Genomic DNA, 16929 nt, shown 5'->3' with positions numbered 1-16929 from the left:
AAAATGAAATATTCATTCTATTTTTCTGTTTGCCTTCTGTAACCTACTGGGTCCCCAGAGCACTGCGGAATTGAAGTGCATCTCTGATTGACAGCAGCAGGAAAGCAACAGAAAAGCCCTTTTTAAATTGCTCTAAGTGTGAGATTTATACATTTAAAAAGAAAAAAAAAAAAGAAAAAGTAAGGAATGTTGTTTCTTGTTGGTGAAGGAATGTTACAGTTTTTTTTCCATACAGCAGTGGTGAGTAGCAGCCCAGCAAACCAGAGCAGGTTGTAGAGGGCTCCATGCCCAGCCTTGGCTGTGGGATGGAAATGAAGGTGAGAGCAAACAATTCTGGCAATTCTGATTTCTGTTTTCCAGGCACTGCTGGCACCCAGCTTCTCCAAGGGGCAGGGAAAGGTGCCTTTCCCCTGCAGTGCATAATCAATTAATGCTATTGACTGCACTGCTGGTAGTTCAGCAAAGGGTTTGCTTTAGATCCACAAGGGAAGTGGTACTTAATTAGCAATTGATTATTAAGGGACTTGACCGACAAGTAAAAGCTTTTGAATATAAATGTATGTAACTTTGTTAATGTATAAAACGGGACTCACAAGTTCTAAAGCCTGTTCTAAGAGCTCCCTGGAGTATAACACACCTTGCTGCCAGCAGCACCTGTGCCCATTGGGGCTGTGCCCAGCATCCCAGCTGTCCTGGCAGCAGTCCCTGGCTACTGTGCACATGGTGGTTCCCTGTAAGGGTCACAGGGACCTTTTGGGGATGGGCTGTCACCCCCACACCCTGTGACAGCTGTAAGCACAGGCATCCATGGGGAGCTCCCTCGCTCAGCACCCACCCTTTGCCCCAGCACTGCTCACCACTCGCTGCTGCTTCTGCACCCCTCGCACTATTCTGCCCCATGTGTCCCGTTGAAGAGAGCTCTGTTGCTTCTCCCTTGCTTGTCTCACTCTGCTCACATCATGGCTTTATTGACTATACATAGATAAATAAATATATATATATATATATATTTACTATTTCAGCTCCATGATTTTGTCTCTTGGGGCTGTGTTTAATACCGTCTTGCTTCTTTCCTTTTATGTCCCTTACATCCTGAATTGCTCAGTATATCACCAAATATCATCCTGTCACCCTTTACCATCCCCATCTGCTGCTGCTCCAAACTGTATCTCCACCTAAGCAACAGATGGATAAATGACCCAGGGGCTTTGGTGCAGGCATGGGCTGTTTAGGAAGCCATGTGTTCCCTGGACATGAAGTAACCTTTTCTCACTGTGGACTACAGGATAATAAAGGATGTACTTAGAATAGAGTGGGGTCGAGGTTTCAGAAGGCAGCAGCGAATGGCTCACAATATTGACAGTTATTTACAATTTGTGGCTTCTCTCCTGGGCTGTGGGTGGGAAAGGGTGTCCAGGCCTTCCATTTTCTGAGTTATGGAGTGAAGAGGGTCAAAAGCAAGCGTTAATGGGATGATCCCATGACCTGGAGTAACACAATGAGAGTTCGGGTGCAAAATGACAAATTATCCTCTAAAACGTTGAGTGGATGTCACTGAGAGTAAATTGGGCACAGAAATTGATTTCAAGGCATTTGCCTCCCACGTCGAGGTAACGGCCAGGGGGGAACTCGTTTTGGCTGTCAGTGGTTTGGGGCACTGACTTCTCCCTCTGGGCTGCAAAGCAGCAGCGCTGTCTGCACACACCAGCACTGAGGACATCCAGCAGCACTACTAAAACAAGGCAGAGTGGTTGTTTACCTTTGTGTGTACTCACAGTTTGCACCAGGAGCCCTGGGTCATCCTCATTTGCTTCACCGTACTGTAATTCCCTCTGCGGAGTCTGATGCTGTGGCAAATGCATCTGGTTAATAGGTTTTCTTAAGCAGATAAAGTAGGTCATATGTTTTTAAATGGTGAAGGGTGTTTTCATTTATAGAATGGTGTTTCCTGTTTGTTTGTTTTTTTCCACTTAGGAAGATTTTCACCCCATAAACTGGATCCTAAAACCACCTCACATTATGAATTTACCTTTTGTAATCATAATGCAATCTTCATTATTTGTCTCATTCAACACAGCAGGCTTGAGCATCAATTTAGCACAATGAGGATAAATCTGTGTGTGCTGTTCACAAAATAGGTCGAACGTATTTAAAAGTATGCTCTAATGTCACCTAATCATCAAATGTGGGATTTGCTGTATTAAGTATCCAGCCTACTTTGGGAGAACAACTTTGGAGTGAGGAGTATTATCAAATATTGTGGTTGTGTCAATGGGGCTTTAGGGGGGCACCCAGAGGAAGAAAAGATGGGATAATATGAGGTTTAATGCTTTGCTTTCTGGTGTTCTGTTGCCTGTCGGGGTGCTGGGCAGTGAGGGGTGGGCTCATCTGCTGAGTGCAGGGCATCAGAAACACCTGTAGCTGCCAGGACCTGGAGCTGTGCTGGCCTAAGTGATTTATACAGCTGCTGTGGGTGTTACCCTTTTGTCCTTCCAGACATACAGGAGCACTGTTATCTTCTGGAATTAGATACTGGGGGCAGAAGGAGAGGTGGTGTTGCTTGTGGTCGGTGAATAGCTCTTGCCATGTCTCACCCTGTTGTTCTAGTGCAGCTAAGAGCTGCTGGTGTCACTGATGCTGGCACCTTCCCCTGGCTGTATCCAGCAGTGTGCTTCTGCAGGTGCTTAATGCAGGAAACATCTCATTGACTCTGCATAGAGCAATAGGGTACATCACACTGTTGACTCTCCATCGTGCTGTAAAGTACATTGTGGTGTTGGCTCAAACAGGAAGCTTACTCCTGGCTCCAGAGGGGCATGGAAATTATGGCCAGATGGACTGGCCCTACTGCAGCACTTCCATTTGAATGTGTATGATGTTTTGCTTTGGCTGTAGTGCAGTGGTACTATGAGTGTCTATTTGACCTTCTGAAATCCGGTGAAATACTGGAACAAGTTAGCTGGTTGGCTCCTTTTCTGGTGTTGCTGAGTGTTAAAGTGCTTCAGTCAGAACTTGAGCTCACAGCTGCAGTGATTCTCCCACCAGCAGCTCTCATCTGTTCATCCCATTGCTGGCACTGGGAGCGTGGTGTGCCTCTGCTCCCCAGCCAGGGGCATGGGAAGGGACCCCAGAGGGATGCCTGGCTGGGGTGAGAGAGCTGGGTTCTGCTGAACAGGAGGGGATAAAAAATGAAGTCCCGTTCCATCTGTGAAAGCTTCATTCCACGTGTAAGGCAGAGCAGCACGGCCATTTCGCTTTTCCACATGTGTGCAGTTTGCAGGAAAGCTTAGCACAAAAGCAAACTGAGCTCATGTCACCAGGCTGGCATTTCTCCCCATGCAGAGCCCTGCTGCATGGTGTCTGAGCAGCCACAGCTTTCCCTTGGCACTCAGGTGTGCTTGTACCCATGCCAATCCTGCAGCACTGAGCCAACAGCGATGCTGCCCCTTGGATAGCACCAAAGTGATGTCCTGCCCAGCTCTGCTCTCAGCACCTGCAGGTTGTGTGCAATGTGAGGTGCAGGGCAATGCCAGGGGCTCATTGAGATAACCAAACATGAACAGGCATTTGAGTTTGCAGCAGTGGATGCCCCCAAATGGAACAGATGGAATTTCCTCTGTTTGCTAAGGAAAGCATGAAACAAATTATTTTCTGTCCGAAGTTTGTAGTAGAGTCGTGAGGGACTTCTAATTAGAGAGTTAATGTGTATTTTCCAGTGATTAGGTAAACACGTATTTTTGTTATTCATAATTGCTTTCATTGCATGGATTCAACTAATTACAAAAGCATCCCTTGTAGAAACCATTTACAATTTTAATTCCAATTATTTTTTGATAATTCAGAAACCTTTTGCCTACTATTCATCAGAAAGCAGAAAGTCAATCCATTCATTACCACGCTGAATGGCTGATTTGAAACCAAGTGTGGATTACAAAGTCAGAATGAAGGTGACAGCCGGGATCCTGCCACGCAGGAAGTTGAGAAGGAAATAGCTGCAAAAAGAACTCACTGCTGGAAGAAACAAATCATCTGGGCCTGGAGCTCATCATTGCTGTGCCCCAAAGATACCGTGAACTAAGAGCTGTGCTGCTGATTGCTGGGTGCTTTCTGTTATAGGATGGCTTTGCTGTTAAAATTCTGGTTTGGGTTCAAAGCATAAAAAGACTGAAAGATTCTGAGGGCCTTCCTAAGCACCACCGGATAACGGTGAATCTCCTGTGATTCTTTCTGATCTGAAAATTACAGCTCAGGTCCTCCCTGGTGTGCATCTATGTAAGTAATGTGCTTTAGTGGAGCTGTGCTGATTTACAGCCCTGACCAGGGCAAGAATATGTCTCCTTTTACCTAAATGACCTTCATTTAAATGAACCCAGTCTAGAAATTAAGCATTCCATCTGATTTTCTATTTGAATGTATATGTTACGTTCAATTCTGTTACACAAAGCTTCATCTCTAAGACACGTGCAGCTTTTTCCTCTGAAAAGTGGTTACCCTCCTTAATATGCAGACATAAAAGAGACCACAAAACTTGCTCCCAACTCCCACATTTGTACACTGAATTCCAAAATTTAGAGCCCCTCAAAACTAACATATAGGACTTGCTGTGAAAAGCTTTGATTTCTGTATATAAACACTTTAAGAAATGCACTCTTACTCTCTTTTTACCTTTTCCAACCTTTTACTTAAATGCACTTTTCTAAAGGCGGTTTTAACCTTTGGAAATGGATTGCTGCCTGAAATGCTTTCAACAAGCCATGAATGTGGAGTTTAGGTCAAAAAATGGAATATGTTTTGGTTTCAAAATGCTGCCTGTCCCGCGGGGTTTCTGTCCATAGGCAGCTCCATACATTGTAGTGATGTGGTCTGGGAAAACATTCCCAGTTGGGGTTTCTGTGTAGAGCCCATTGATGGCATGGTGGTGGGCTGATGGTTGGACTGGATATCCAATATCCATGCTGTTTCAGCTGGCTTTTTTTAAATTCAGCCTGCAGAGAGGTGTCACATCTCCCTATTACTGCTATGGCAGTGCCCAGTGTGATGCAGCCCCATTTGCTTTTGCTGCTCAGAACAGTTGCTCGGAACCTTGTTCACATAAATCCCCCCTTGCAGCCTCGCTGGATGGAATAAATCAGATCATGGGAGCAAAATGCTCCGAGGATGCTGTGCTTCAGAGGCAGAATCCAGGCAGGAAAGCAGCTCTGGGCTGGAGTCCCTGCTGAGCTGCTGTTTCTGTGTCCCAGCACGCTGCTCGCTTCCTGTAAAGGAGCCTTTGACCCTCAGCATTCTAGGGAACAAATCCTTTCTTGTTCCTTTCCCTCTCTCTGCTGGAGGGTCAGGGCTAACACTGGAAAGTGACGGCCTCTGTCGCAGCAAGAAGATGGTAAATTGAAGCTGAGTATTGCAGGGTGTTTCTTGGGGGTTGCTGGAACCATGGGAGGGAGATAGAGTGCCTCATCCCTCACAGATAATGAGCGTGGAGGGGAGGCAGGGCAAGTGAACAACAAACCTGAGATTTTTTCGACTGTCACAGAGATGTATAAAGCAATGGATGTGTTAATTGGCTTCCAAGGGCCAAAAGCAGTGCCCAGCTCTAGGTCAGGGATTGAGAGCATTAAGAGAGTGGATATTGGCCTATGTGTTCATCAGTGCTTTGGAGAGCTGCCATTGGTAGGCCAGGCTGCCTGGGTGGATGACTGGAAATCCAGGTTGTGTGCCCCAGAGCAAAGCCTGCTGGATCTGTGCAGGGCTGTGTAGGATTGATGCTGCTTGGCATTCTGTGCAGAGCCAACCTGGGCACGGGAGCCTGTAAAGCTCCTAATACAGGGATCAAGAGAAACCCTCAGTGCTGTGAATGAGCCAAGTGATCCAAGGGCAGCAGCTGGGGATGCACTCGCTGCTCCCAGCAAAGCACAGACCGTGACAGGGCAACTCTTTGCTGGGAAGGTCCCATCTGCTTTATCCACAAACCCTGTGAGGAACAGTTCAGCCCATGGACTTTTGCTTGCAGCAATGCTTTAGCAATAGGAGGGCTGCATGGAGAGAGCTCACAGGGTGACGGACTCTAAAACTCTCCTGGGATGAAACAGCACTGAGACCTAAACCGGTGTGGGTCTGATGAGCGCTGCTGTGCAGGAGACCTGATTCACAGCACTTTGTTCCCTGCCCCTAAAGTCACTGTCATCTTAAAATTCTCAACAAACATGAAAACAAATCATGCTGTCAAAAAATCACGCGCTAGAAACAAATTATGCTCTCTAAAAGCATCTTGGCAATATAATTGATAAACTGTGCGTGTGGGAGATAATTGAAAAAGGGGGAGGGGGGACACGCAGGATAGATGACTAAAATAGGAAAATAATGAACACGTGTAAATAAGAGCCACAAACAATAAATATAAATTACGGTGTGACAAACTGTAAATAATCAGAGCATTTCAGGCCTGAAATGTGATCTCTCTTCAGGGAAAACTTGCTTTGGTGAATCTGGAAAAGGCTGAGAGAGGAAAAGAAGAAGAGATGTGGTTATCAGGACTCTTGGAAATGGCAGGAGCGATGGATCATCCCTTGGATTCATTACTTGGTCCATTCAGTGGCTCTGTGGGAATGGGGCAGGCTGTCAGCCCAACTCATACCTTCACCCACCCTACAAATGCTGTGGCGGGGTGATGTCACCAGCACTTCTCACCCGATCATAGAGCAATGAAGAAAAGAGGGATGGTGTTTGTCTTCCCTTATTTAACTGCTTAGACAGGGTTCTAACTGGTGTCTCCTTTCTCCAGAATCTTGGGAATCCATGAGATATTCCGAAACAAATGGCTGCTGTCCTTAGCTTCCCCTGCAGACACACATATCAAGATATCTGTGTAATGTTTTAACTTATCCCTTAGTTTCCAGGGCTGAAATCCACTCCAGATCCCCAGAATTAAATTCTCAGCAGGACCTCCCTATGGTCTGGTGCTAAGGAATGCTTTTGGATGAGGATCAGCTGTGGTGCAGAGGTTGGAAAGCAGCCTGAGATCAGTGCTGAGGTTGGGAAGAACTTTGGGATGGGTGAGAGCTGACAGTTCAGCTGCCTGGACTCATGGATGCCTCCTAAAAACCATGGTGAGGGACCTCACTTGCACTTTTCTTTGCTGTTTTAAAATATGATCACTTTCTTAGGACATTTTCAATTTATTCATATAGTACAATATAATAGAATCCTTAAGTTGGAAAGGACCACTAAGATTCCAAAGTCCAGCCCCAGCTCACTCTCACTATGCCCACTGACCCCAGGTGACCTCCAAGGTTCTGAAACACCCCCAGGACGGTGACCCACACCTCACTGGGCAGCCTGTGCCACTGCATCACTCACCTCTCTTTCTGAGAAGATATTTCTCCTAATATCCATCCTGAACCTTCCCTGATGCAACTTAAAGCCACTGCTTCTTGTCCTCTTGCAGGTTACCTGGGAAAAGAGGCTAACCCCCATCTTGCTTGAAGAAAGGTAACACGCTTGAATGGAATAAAGCCCTGAGCATTGGGTGAAATTGCTGTGGGTTTGTGCCCACATAATGCAGGTGGGTTTGAGAACGTTTTCCTAGTGGGAAGATATGAAGGGAAAGTATTTGCTGTTCAGGTGATGGAAGGTGTTTGGGAATCACCGTCAGGAGCAGTGCTAAAGGCAGAGCTCACACCTCTCCATCTTGCTGATGTTATCAGGTGGTAGAGATGCATTATACCCTGCACTGAGGGGCAAGAACAAGAAAAGAGATGCTATTAAAATGCAAACTGCTGCCAGTGGTTATTTCTATGGCTAGTCCCCTCCCATTCAGCTGCACAGAATCCATCGCGTTATGCTTTATTTCAGCTGTGATTGCTCCTGAGGAAAGCTGCAGGTCACACTGCATCCTGCAGTGCCTTTGGGAAGAGCTCAGTGTGCAGAGCTGCAGATAAGAGGGGGGAGGCTGCTTGGCCAAGGCAGTGTACAGCCGTGCTGTCAGCGTGCTCAGCCAGGAGCTGTAGGATGTGCTGCCAGCTGAGTTGGCTGTGAGGCTGAGTAGTGGTAGCTGGTCTGAAACAGCACTGAAGTTGCTGGGGGCATAGCAGAGAGCAGGCAGCAGCTTTGAAATGCAGTGCAGATAAAGCAAGGTTCACCTGCCAAGTTGTGAGCCTCGGCAGCATCCCCAACGCCTTGGCAAGCTGATAATGCATTGTGCCCTGCAGAGCCAAAATGTCCTGGTGTGAATATAACCCTACAAGCAGTGGTTCAGGACAGAGCCTTGGCCCAGATTAACAGAGGGTTTCATGAGACTCAATTAGCAAGGTTATTAATTAATCAATTATGTAAAACAGATGAGCGATCAGATATCCTGTTCTACAGTGATACAGCTCATTGTTAAAACTTAATTAACTCCAAGGCTTGGGGACAAAATTAAAGAAGAAAAAAAAAAGAAACAAAGGAAAGGAAATATCACCTACTGAAGACTGAAGCAGATGATTTGAAATGAGGATAGAAATCGGGCTTGAGAACAGACAGGACCATTAGTGCAATTTTGGGTGGTTTAACAAACTGTGATGTTCTACCACAGCAGCCAGCTGAGCCAAACTGTTCTCTCTCGCTTGCCAAAAGAAATCTATTGCAATCCCTTTTGTGTCACCAGATGCACTCCCCATCCTTCAGTGCTGGCCATGGGGCAAGAAGAAATGATTGGGGCACAACTGTACCCTGCTGCAATAGGAGCAGCATTGGCAGCCACCAAAAAAAGCTGCCAAAAGCAGTGGAAGTATTGATCTTCTGTAACAGCCCTTTGTAACCTGCTGTATTTCAGTAGCCTGCGTTAATCTGTGGACGCCTACATCTTGTTACTGACTTGATTTTATTTAATTTTACTTCAGGCTAGCAGCTATTTAGGTCGATTCCTTGCTGCCTGTGATAAATTGATGTCATCCGTGATGGAGCAATTCTATGTCGTTATGTTCCTACTTGTGCTGACTTCTACTTGACCGTGTTTGTGTTAACTGAATTTGTGTTATTTAGCATAGAAAAGCCACTATCAAAAACTGCAAATCTCTCACAAATTGCAAATAACATCAGATTAGGTCATTCATTTTCAAAGAGTATACCAACGTGTTTCTGAGCCTTTCCTCTAACAGTGTGCTCTGGAGTGGATTTTCACATATTCAAGGGCCAGATTATGAATGTATTGGCTGGGAAAGGAAGTAGAGTCACGCTCCAACAATGATTTTTATTGAGTAACTATAGATGAGGAGTGACAGTTAGTACCTGGCAGAGACCCTGCGTGTTAAGTTTCTTTATGAACTCTCTCTCTCTCTCTCTCTCTGCCCAACTCTTTAACGTAGAATTGCAGGAATTTATAGTGAGGCCTGAAAGTAGTGGATCTGTGAGACCAGTTGCTGCCAGACACCGTATTTCTTTCTAAAGCTGGTGTCAGCAGTGGGGCATCTTACAGCAGAACAGCTGTCGGGGTGCTTCCATAGGCATTTAATGCACGCTTTAGGGCTTTTTACATATCTCTGCCTCAATACGGGGCTGATGGGGTGCTGGGAAATATCCAAACGTGCTCACTGGTTGTGCTCTTCTCTTCCTCCCAGACAGCTACTGTGTGGTTTTTCTTGTTGTTTTTTTAATCCTTGCTTTCAGGGATTCATTTCAAGCACTCCATATTGCTCACAGGGGACAGGAGCAGCCTGGCTCATGGCAGAAAGCCGCCTCTGCACTTTGTGGGTTGTGATGGGCTGATCCTGAGCTGCTTAAGTCAGTGGGAATTTGCATTGCCCTGAAGAAAAGTAGGAACTTTTCAGAGAGCTCACCCACGTCCTGTGGGGCTGCTCCTCTTCTTCTCACTTACCTAAATCTGGTTGTTTTACCCTTTATTTTTCCTTCTTCCACAGCAAGATAACACCTGCTCTTCTCCCTGCCTCCCCCAGAAAGGTGGTGAGGGAGCTCAGAAAAGCAAAGGCTTCTTAATAGCACTCTGCCTCCTTTTAATCTAATTTGGAGAGCTGCGCTGTGTGCAAAACTGTTTTGACATGATTTTTCTTTTTAATATCTCACCCTTTGACTGTCAGCATTTAAGGAAAAATGAAACTAATCATCAGTGAAGGCACTGATGCTAATGCCTCGTAGCTGGTTTGGCTCTCATCAGAAAGCTTTGTAAGAGAGGAAAAAAGACTGCGTGTGTGTAAGAATGCATCTGGCAAGGGAAGTTTCTGAGAAAAAGAAGTGTGATCATTAGCAAAATCATCTTAGTAACATGAGAATAGTATTTGTATGTTGTGAAACAGGAGGAAAAAGGCTATTTCCTTGTGAAGGGTAATATTGTAATTTGTCCTTTTCCCAGTGGAACCATCACCCTTCAGTGCCCGGACTGGCAGATTTTCCTGAGGATGGGAAGTGTGTTGCTTGGAAGAGGATGGACTCCGTTGTCCTCCAGGTAAGAGCCAGCTCTGCTCATCACTTCACCTTAAGTCCAGACCCACCTCTTAGTATTGCTAGAGCAACAGGCACGCTGCAGTACCAATTGGCAAAGGCTGTGTCCCTTACAAGGGAGTTAATGAGAATTGGTTCAGGATTCTATTCCAAAATGGAAGACAGCATCATGGAATAGCTGGAGATAAAACACCAAACCTTATCAGGGCACAGCAGGTGAGACAAGATAATCTGCTGTAAGTCTTTTACTGTCTGATATCCAAGGACAAATTCACAATGTTTAGCCCAGTACAGGCTGTTACAGAGCAGATTTGCACTGTACAGGTGGTACAACAGCAGCTCAACTTTGTATAAGGCAGGTAAACCACTCCCAGCAGTGGGCATCCCAAAGCAGGGGAGCAAGGACAACAGGGGCTGACACAGGAAGGTGGTTCAGGAGGCACTGCTGGGTTTCTGCTCAGGGAGGGCTGTGGTGATGCTGAACTGGGGGGGGGCTCCAGTTCCTGCAATATAGAACCCAAAGAGATTCAGCACCATTCACTTCTTAACCATTAAAATCTCATTAGCAGCCCATAGGTTTTTAAGCTTAGGAGTCTGTGTGTTTGCCTTTCAGCCCTCAGTGCCACAAAATCTGGCATGGCTCAATCACTTAAATGTGAAAGATCAAACACTTCAAAGGGTTGCCCTGGGTTTGGAAATGGAAAGCTCTTATCTCCTCAGACAGGTACAGCAGCATGCTGGACAGCAGTATGTGTTATCAATAGTAAAAACAAACCAGTGAACAACATCAATTTAACTCAAGTTTTAGGTGTGCTCCAGACGGATTCTCCTCTTGGAGGAGACAGCTCAGTCAGTGGTGTAACGAAAGATGAGTTCTAAATCTGTTAGATCATCACTGTAATGATGTTGGCTGTTTAAAGTTAGTGAATAAAATGGAACTAAAATTTAAGTTATAAGGGAGAATGACTTCCCCCCCAGATGCATTCAATGCAATTCATTTATGCTGTATGCAACGGTGTGACTGGGTCTGTTCTTAAAACTGCCCTGGGTTCCTTCAGAAGAGACAAAGACGTGACAATCTGCAAACTGGGGAGGAAATAGCACTGAAAGTTTCCCCTGCCCCTTCCTACAGCTCATTTCCTTAAAAAAAGCTATTGGGATTTAATTGGAAAAGTTCTGCTTTTGGTACAATCACTGCTTCCAGTTTGGTTTCATTTCTGCTTCTAAAATACAGCTTTCCAGAGACCTTACATTAACTTCACAGATTACGGATGACATTGAACAGAGGCAAGAGGTATAAACCAAATATAAAAAGCCCATCCATTTCCATGCATGATTAAATGCTGACTCAAGGCGCTGCTGTATTTCTGATCCCCAAAGTTTAATAAAATTCAAGACAGGTAATCACGAGTCGCAGACAAATTAAAATTTATTGAGACAGACAAAAATGCAACTATTCCAGACTACAGTTAAGCATTTACAGTTAACCAAAGGAAGATAGCAAAATGTTCACATTCCACTTAACTCCTTATGGAAAAAGCATTCAGAATTTACTATGCGGTTCTACTTACTATGATAGCCTACATCCATCTACAGTAGGGACATCAAACTGAAACACGTAATATTTGGGTCTCTTCTTACAGATCTACACATTGAACAGTAACGGACATCAACAGCATTGAGAAAAGTATAAAAAGACCAAAAACCACCTACTGTAGAAAGGGCTTTTTGATGTATAGTAACTGTACAAAGCAGTCTATGTATTAAAGGAAACTGAATGGCATACAGAAGGGACCGCAATAAAAGCCAACAAATGTAGGAAGCTAAGCTTGGGCGAGCCGGTGGTCTGTATTGAGTGATGACCTCAGATCTATGTCATTTGCTGCTCAAAGGGAAAAATGCTACAAAACCTCTAATATCAAAATATTCCCATGCCAGAAATGTACACTGAGACTAACAGACTAGGCTGGAGAGGCAAGGAGAAGCATTCACTAACAAACAGTGTTGTTTTAAATATAAACTTTACATTTTCAATATAAACTGTAGAATAAATATTAAATAAACAGTCTAATAGTTTAAAATAATACTATGGAACAGCCTGGAAAAAAAAGACAAAGAAAAGAAAAGGATTCTTTGTGTTCACAGCAAAGGCCAGTAATGACCCAAAAAACCCAACTGTGCTGAAATCTGAACTCAAGGAGATTTTGATTTAACCACAGTAGTTAAAAGGACACCTTGAACCATAAAGCAACACCTAACAGTATTTCATAGTCCCTAATATGAAAAGAAAATGAGATTAAAAATTGGTTTGTGTCTCTAAAAGAATGGGGCAACTCTGATTCCATTTTTCACAATGAGAAAATGTTTGAAAGGTCAATGACTTGATGCAGATGGGAAGTTCTGCTTTGGGAAGAAGAAAAAAAGAAAAAGGAATTAAATTAAGCTGCGAGCAAATTAAATCCTTTACAAAGCATGAAAAAGGGTTTGATCTGACAAAGCGTTGGTTCTTGGTAGATTTCTTGGCTGTTTTTATTTTAAGGAAATAAAACACCTTGGATTTATTGTCTCAATATACACGTGTATGTATACATAAACCACAGGTCCCCCTAACATTGCACAGCGCTGGTGGATTTCAGCAGGGCTTTGTTAAATAACTTCATGCTATCTGAGGCAAAATGCAGCCTGAGCTGCCATTCAAAGCACAGAGATCTGCCTGTTGTCTTCCTGGTAAGGCCCTGCCCCATTATTTGATGTTATTTTCTTTACACTGTGATAGCTGCAGCCTACTGAACTAGTCCATAATAAAACTGTATTTATTTTTCCAGTGCAGATTTGGAATGGTGAGACATAACATTGTAGCTAGGATAGGATCAGTGAGGATGAGAAATGGCTGCTGCTGGCACCTCTGCTCACGTAAACTGAGGGATGCCCACATTGCTTTACAAAACCTTATTTAACAGCTTTTGTTTGAGCAGTTGCAGATTTTGTACAAGATCCAGGAAGGCCATAAGCTTGGACCTGGCATTCCTTCTGAGGGCTTGGTTGGACTTGCTGTGCCCTGGTGAGCTGTGGACAGAAGGGATGGACTGTGTGCCCTCTCAGTGATGCATGTGGCTGGAAGAGCCACTGCAAAGGGATGCAGGAATGTAGAAAAATAGGTAAGTGTGGAGAGTGAGACCACTCAGAGTGGTAGGCTGAAGGGAAATTTGTTTTTAAGAGTTTTTCTACAATTCAAACGAAGCCAACAGTGCCTACCCCACCACCAGGCAGTCTGTGTGTGGATGCACAGTGCTCTCCTTGGCTCTCCCCACTTAGAGGTCCTGAAAACAGCAAAACTAATGAAAGGTCACCGCAGTACGTTCCTGCATCAGAGAACTGCCACAGGAAAGGACACAGCAAATAATTTAATGCCAGTGTGCTGTGATACAACTGTAGAGCTATAAATACGTGGCTGATGCTGAGGGGAGCATAGATTGCATTTTAATACTATTCTTTTTGTACGTGCCTGTCAGGAGTGTGCAGTCTGTCACACTGAGCAGGAGTTATGCTTTTGAAGCACTCCCACATCAAGTTCCTTTTTAAAACAGGCCAAATACATATTAACTATTTAAATTAAAGAAATGACAGCTTACTACTTTTGATGGTGAGTGGCTCCACAAACTGTACAGCCTTGCAGTGAGGGACTGCTTACCAGGCAGCCTAGTGGTGTGTCAGCCAGAATCACAGAATGGCCTGGGTTGGAAGGGACCTCAAGGATCATGAATCTCAAAATGCTCTGCCAGGCAGGGCCACCAACCTCCCCATTTACTAGACTAGGCTACCCAGGGCCCCATCCAACCTGGCCTCGAAGACCTCCAGGAACAGGGCATCCACAGCCTGTCTGGGCAGCTCTTCCAGTGCCTCATCACTCTCATAGTAAAGAACTTCCCCCTGATATCCAATGTAAATCTTACCTCCTTCAACTTTAAACCATTTCCCCCTTGTCCTGCAGTCATCTGCCTTTTCAAAGAGTTGACTCCCCTCCTGTTTATAGGCTTCCTTCCCGAAAGGCTGCAATGAGGCTACCCCACAGCCTTTCCCCTCTTCCTTTCCTATGAAAGAAAAAGGACTGTTTCTGATATGATCCAGATAGCAATTTATGATACAAATTGTCTGTGATAACATCAGATGGGCTTCTAAGCCTTGTACGGGTTTGCTGAGCCCTTCTGTGATTCTTCTTTCATGAGATATGTGTCATAAGCTGTGCAACTGAGGATTAAGACATGAAATGTTTTTGGAACAAAACTCATTGCCCCTGCGGATAGAATGAAAATCTCCCAAACCAACAGAACAAAAGCTGGATTCCAAACAGTCGTTGCTGGAAAAAAAAAAGCAGCTGTCTTCCAAATGAAATAGACTATACAAAATTAAACTTGGTAGGGAGGGAATATTTGTGCCAGGTACTCTCAGATACAATTGCAGAGATATGATGTGAATTGCAATATTGTGCAAAACGTGAGTCCTCAGAACAATGGGCACTACCATATATAACCAATTTCATCATCCTTATCATCATCTTCATCTTCATCATCTTCATTAGCTGCTCTTACATGAATCTTCAGTTTCCCTTCTTTGTCCTTTTTTGTTGCTTCAGGTTCCTCTTCCAGATCATCCAGCAACACAACAGATCCACCGCTGCCAAAATCCCCTGAGGTTTCTTGCTCCTCTTCTGAAACAGGTAAGTGGGAACAGTGTGACACTTCATGTGACACCAAATCGCCTCGTACATCACTACCCTTGTCATTCAAACCACTGGCATTTGCAATGTTACTTTTTTAATTAATTGGCTCAGTTGTTCATGATACAATCTGTAAATTTCACTTTTCATCCTGAACTGGGTTAAATTTATATATTAATTTACTCTAAGAAATTTACTTGCATGAAAAACTGCATCACTCTGCTTCCAGATTCTCAACTGCTTTTAAGACTGACTCAGTTCATATGCATGCAGGCCAGAAAATAATTACTTACAAATACTTTTAACTCATCATGATTAAGTAGATCATGCTAGGCTAGAAATATTCTCTAAATAGATTTAAGTGCATAAAACACTTCGCAAATACATCTACTGAGCCTAACAGCCACAATGAAGTTCTGGGCATCCCGGACTTTTTAGGACTCTGACTTTTTTCTTCTGGAATTACAACAGCTGCATCTACAGCCATCACTTAAGCACATCAAAGCAATGCCCGGCTAATTGGTTATTGTGTATACCCCCACCATGTTGTGCTGTCAGCAATTTTCTTGGGCTTGATTGCTAATTCATAAAAATTCGTAGCTAGGCCTTCCTTTCTCTGGAAGCACATTGTCTGTGAAGTCCCCATCGACATGTATTCCAGTGTACATAGAGCAATATATTTAATAATCTTGCATAGCAGTCCCATAGCCTTAATTTACAATATCAGTGACAAATCCCACACTGGTAATAACAAAAAAGCATTTAAGACTGGCTACTGTGTGCTCCCTTCTGCTGTAGTCCTTCAGTCTGAAGGACAAATATGCATAAGGACCCCATTTGTAACAGGAATTGGGAGCCACATGAGCACTTTGAACACAGCTATGTTTTGCTGTTGTCAGTTGTGTTATCGTACTCTGTCTTACAGCAATGGCGAGCCTTACAATGATGTTAATTCCTTTGCTATCTGAGGAGAGCACATCATTACTCACCACAACTAACCGTCCCCTGCTTTCTCGAGCCAGCTATCTCATTGCCATACTTATCAACACACCAGCACTGCCCTGTGCTGCCGTGGCACTGAGTGGCTTTGTAATAACCTTCCTCATTGCACCGTGGGATGAAAGCACCTGAATAAAACACAAGACATAATCAGTAATAGAAGCCTTGGTAGGATTAAGCAGGTCTATGATGGCACGTGATATGATGAGCTTGTTGTTTATTTATAAGAAAAACATCACAGTGTTGACAAGAAAACTCTCGTGACTATCTGGTACCTAAAAGGGAACAGAAATTATACATGATTAACTACCTTGAGGCACCCTGGTCACTAAGCAGTGCATGGCTTTGTGACAGCAGGTGGGGGTTGAAGGCATATGCTACTAAAGATTGGATTCAGTCTGTCTCTAAATGATTAGCATTCCCATGGTGTTGTTCAGATTTAACTCTGGGTTTTAAGCTTTTCTTCCCAACCAGAATATTACCCCAACTTCATTAATTCTGCATTTTCCGTCCATTTGCACTCCTTCACTGTTTATCACACAAGTCTTTCCACAACACTGTAATTATCCCTGGAAGGTGTCTGCCATCTGCTTGCTATTCATACTCATCTCAAGCATTTCTGACTCACCAAGAGTTTCTGTGCATAAGAGAAATAATGCATAGAGGTTTACAGAGAGGGACAACAGGTACTGAAATCCCCGAATCTTCAGATTTGAAGCCTAAGGTTTATTTCACAATAAAACCAAGACACTTCAAACTTGCAGAGTGTGCTTCATTCTGGC

General features: G+C 44.1%; 1 protein-coding gene and 1 long non-coding RNA gene across 3 annotated transcripts in view; one reads left to right on the top strand and one right to left on the bottom strand.

Moving 5' to 3' along the window:
* Positions 1 to 6764: 6764 nt before the first annotated feature.
* Positions 6765 to 10983, top strand: LOC107320105. Its single transcript, XR_001558139.2, has 3 exons — positions 6765 to 7103; positions 7442 to 7558; positions 10343 to 10983. It is a non-coding gene; the product is annotated as an uncharacterized LOC107320105 (long non-coding RNA).
* Positions 10984 to 11835: 852 nt separating this feature from the next.
* The window catches only part of SPOCK1 (SPARC (osteonectin), cwcv and kazal like domains proteoglycan 1), a 255659-nt gene continuing 250565 nt past the window's right edge, over positions 11836 to 16929 (bottom strand). For both annotated transcript variants that reach the window (XM_015875878.2, XM_015875879.2), the window contains 2 exons: positions 16138 to 16275; positions 11836 to 15139 (listed from right to left, as the gene is read on the bottom strand). In XM_015875878.2, coding sequence (XP_015731364.1) covers positions 14949 to 15139; positions 16138 to 16275 — 329 coding nt within the window. In that variant the 3' untranslated portion in view covers positions 11836 to 14948. The remainder of the gene's footprint in view (positions 15140 to 16137; positions 16276 to 16929) is intronic.

Source organism: Coturnix japonica, chromosome 13, assembly GCF_001577835.2.
Source record: "Coturnix japonica isolate 7356 chromosome 13, Coturnix japonica 2.1, whole genome shotgun sequence".
In the NCBI taxonomy this organism is placed as follows: domain Eukaryota; kingdom Metazoa; phylum Chordata; class Aves; order Galliformes; family Phasianidae; genus Coturnix; species Coturnix japonica.
This window is presented reverse-complemented; position numbering and strand designations above follow the sequence as displayed.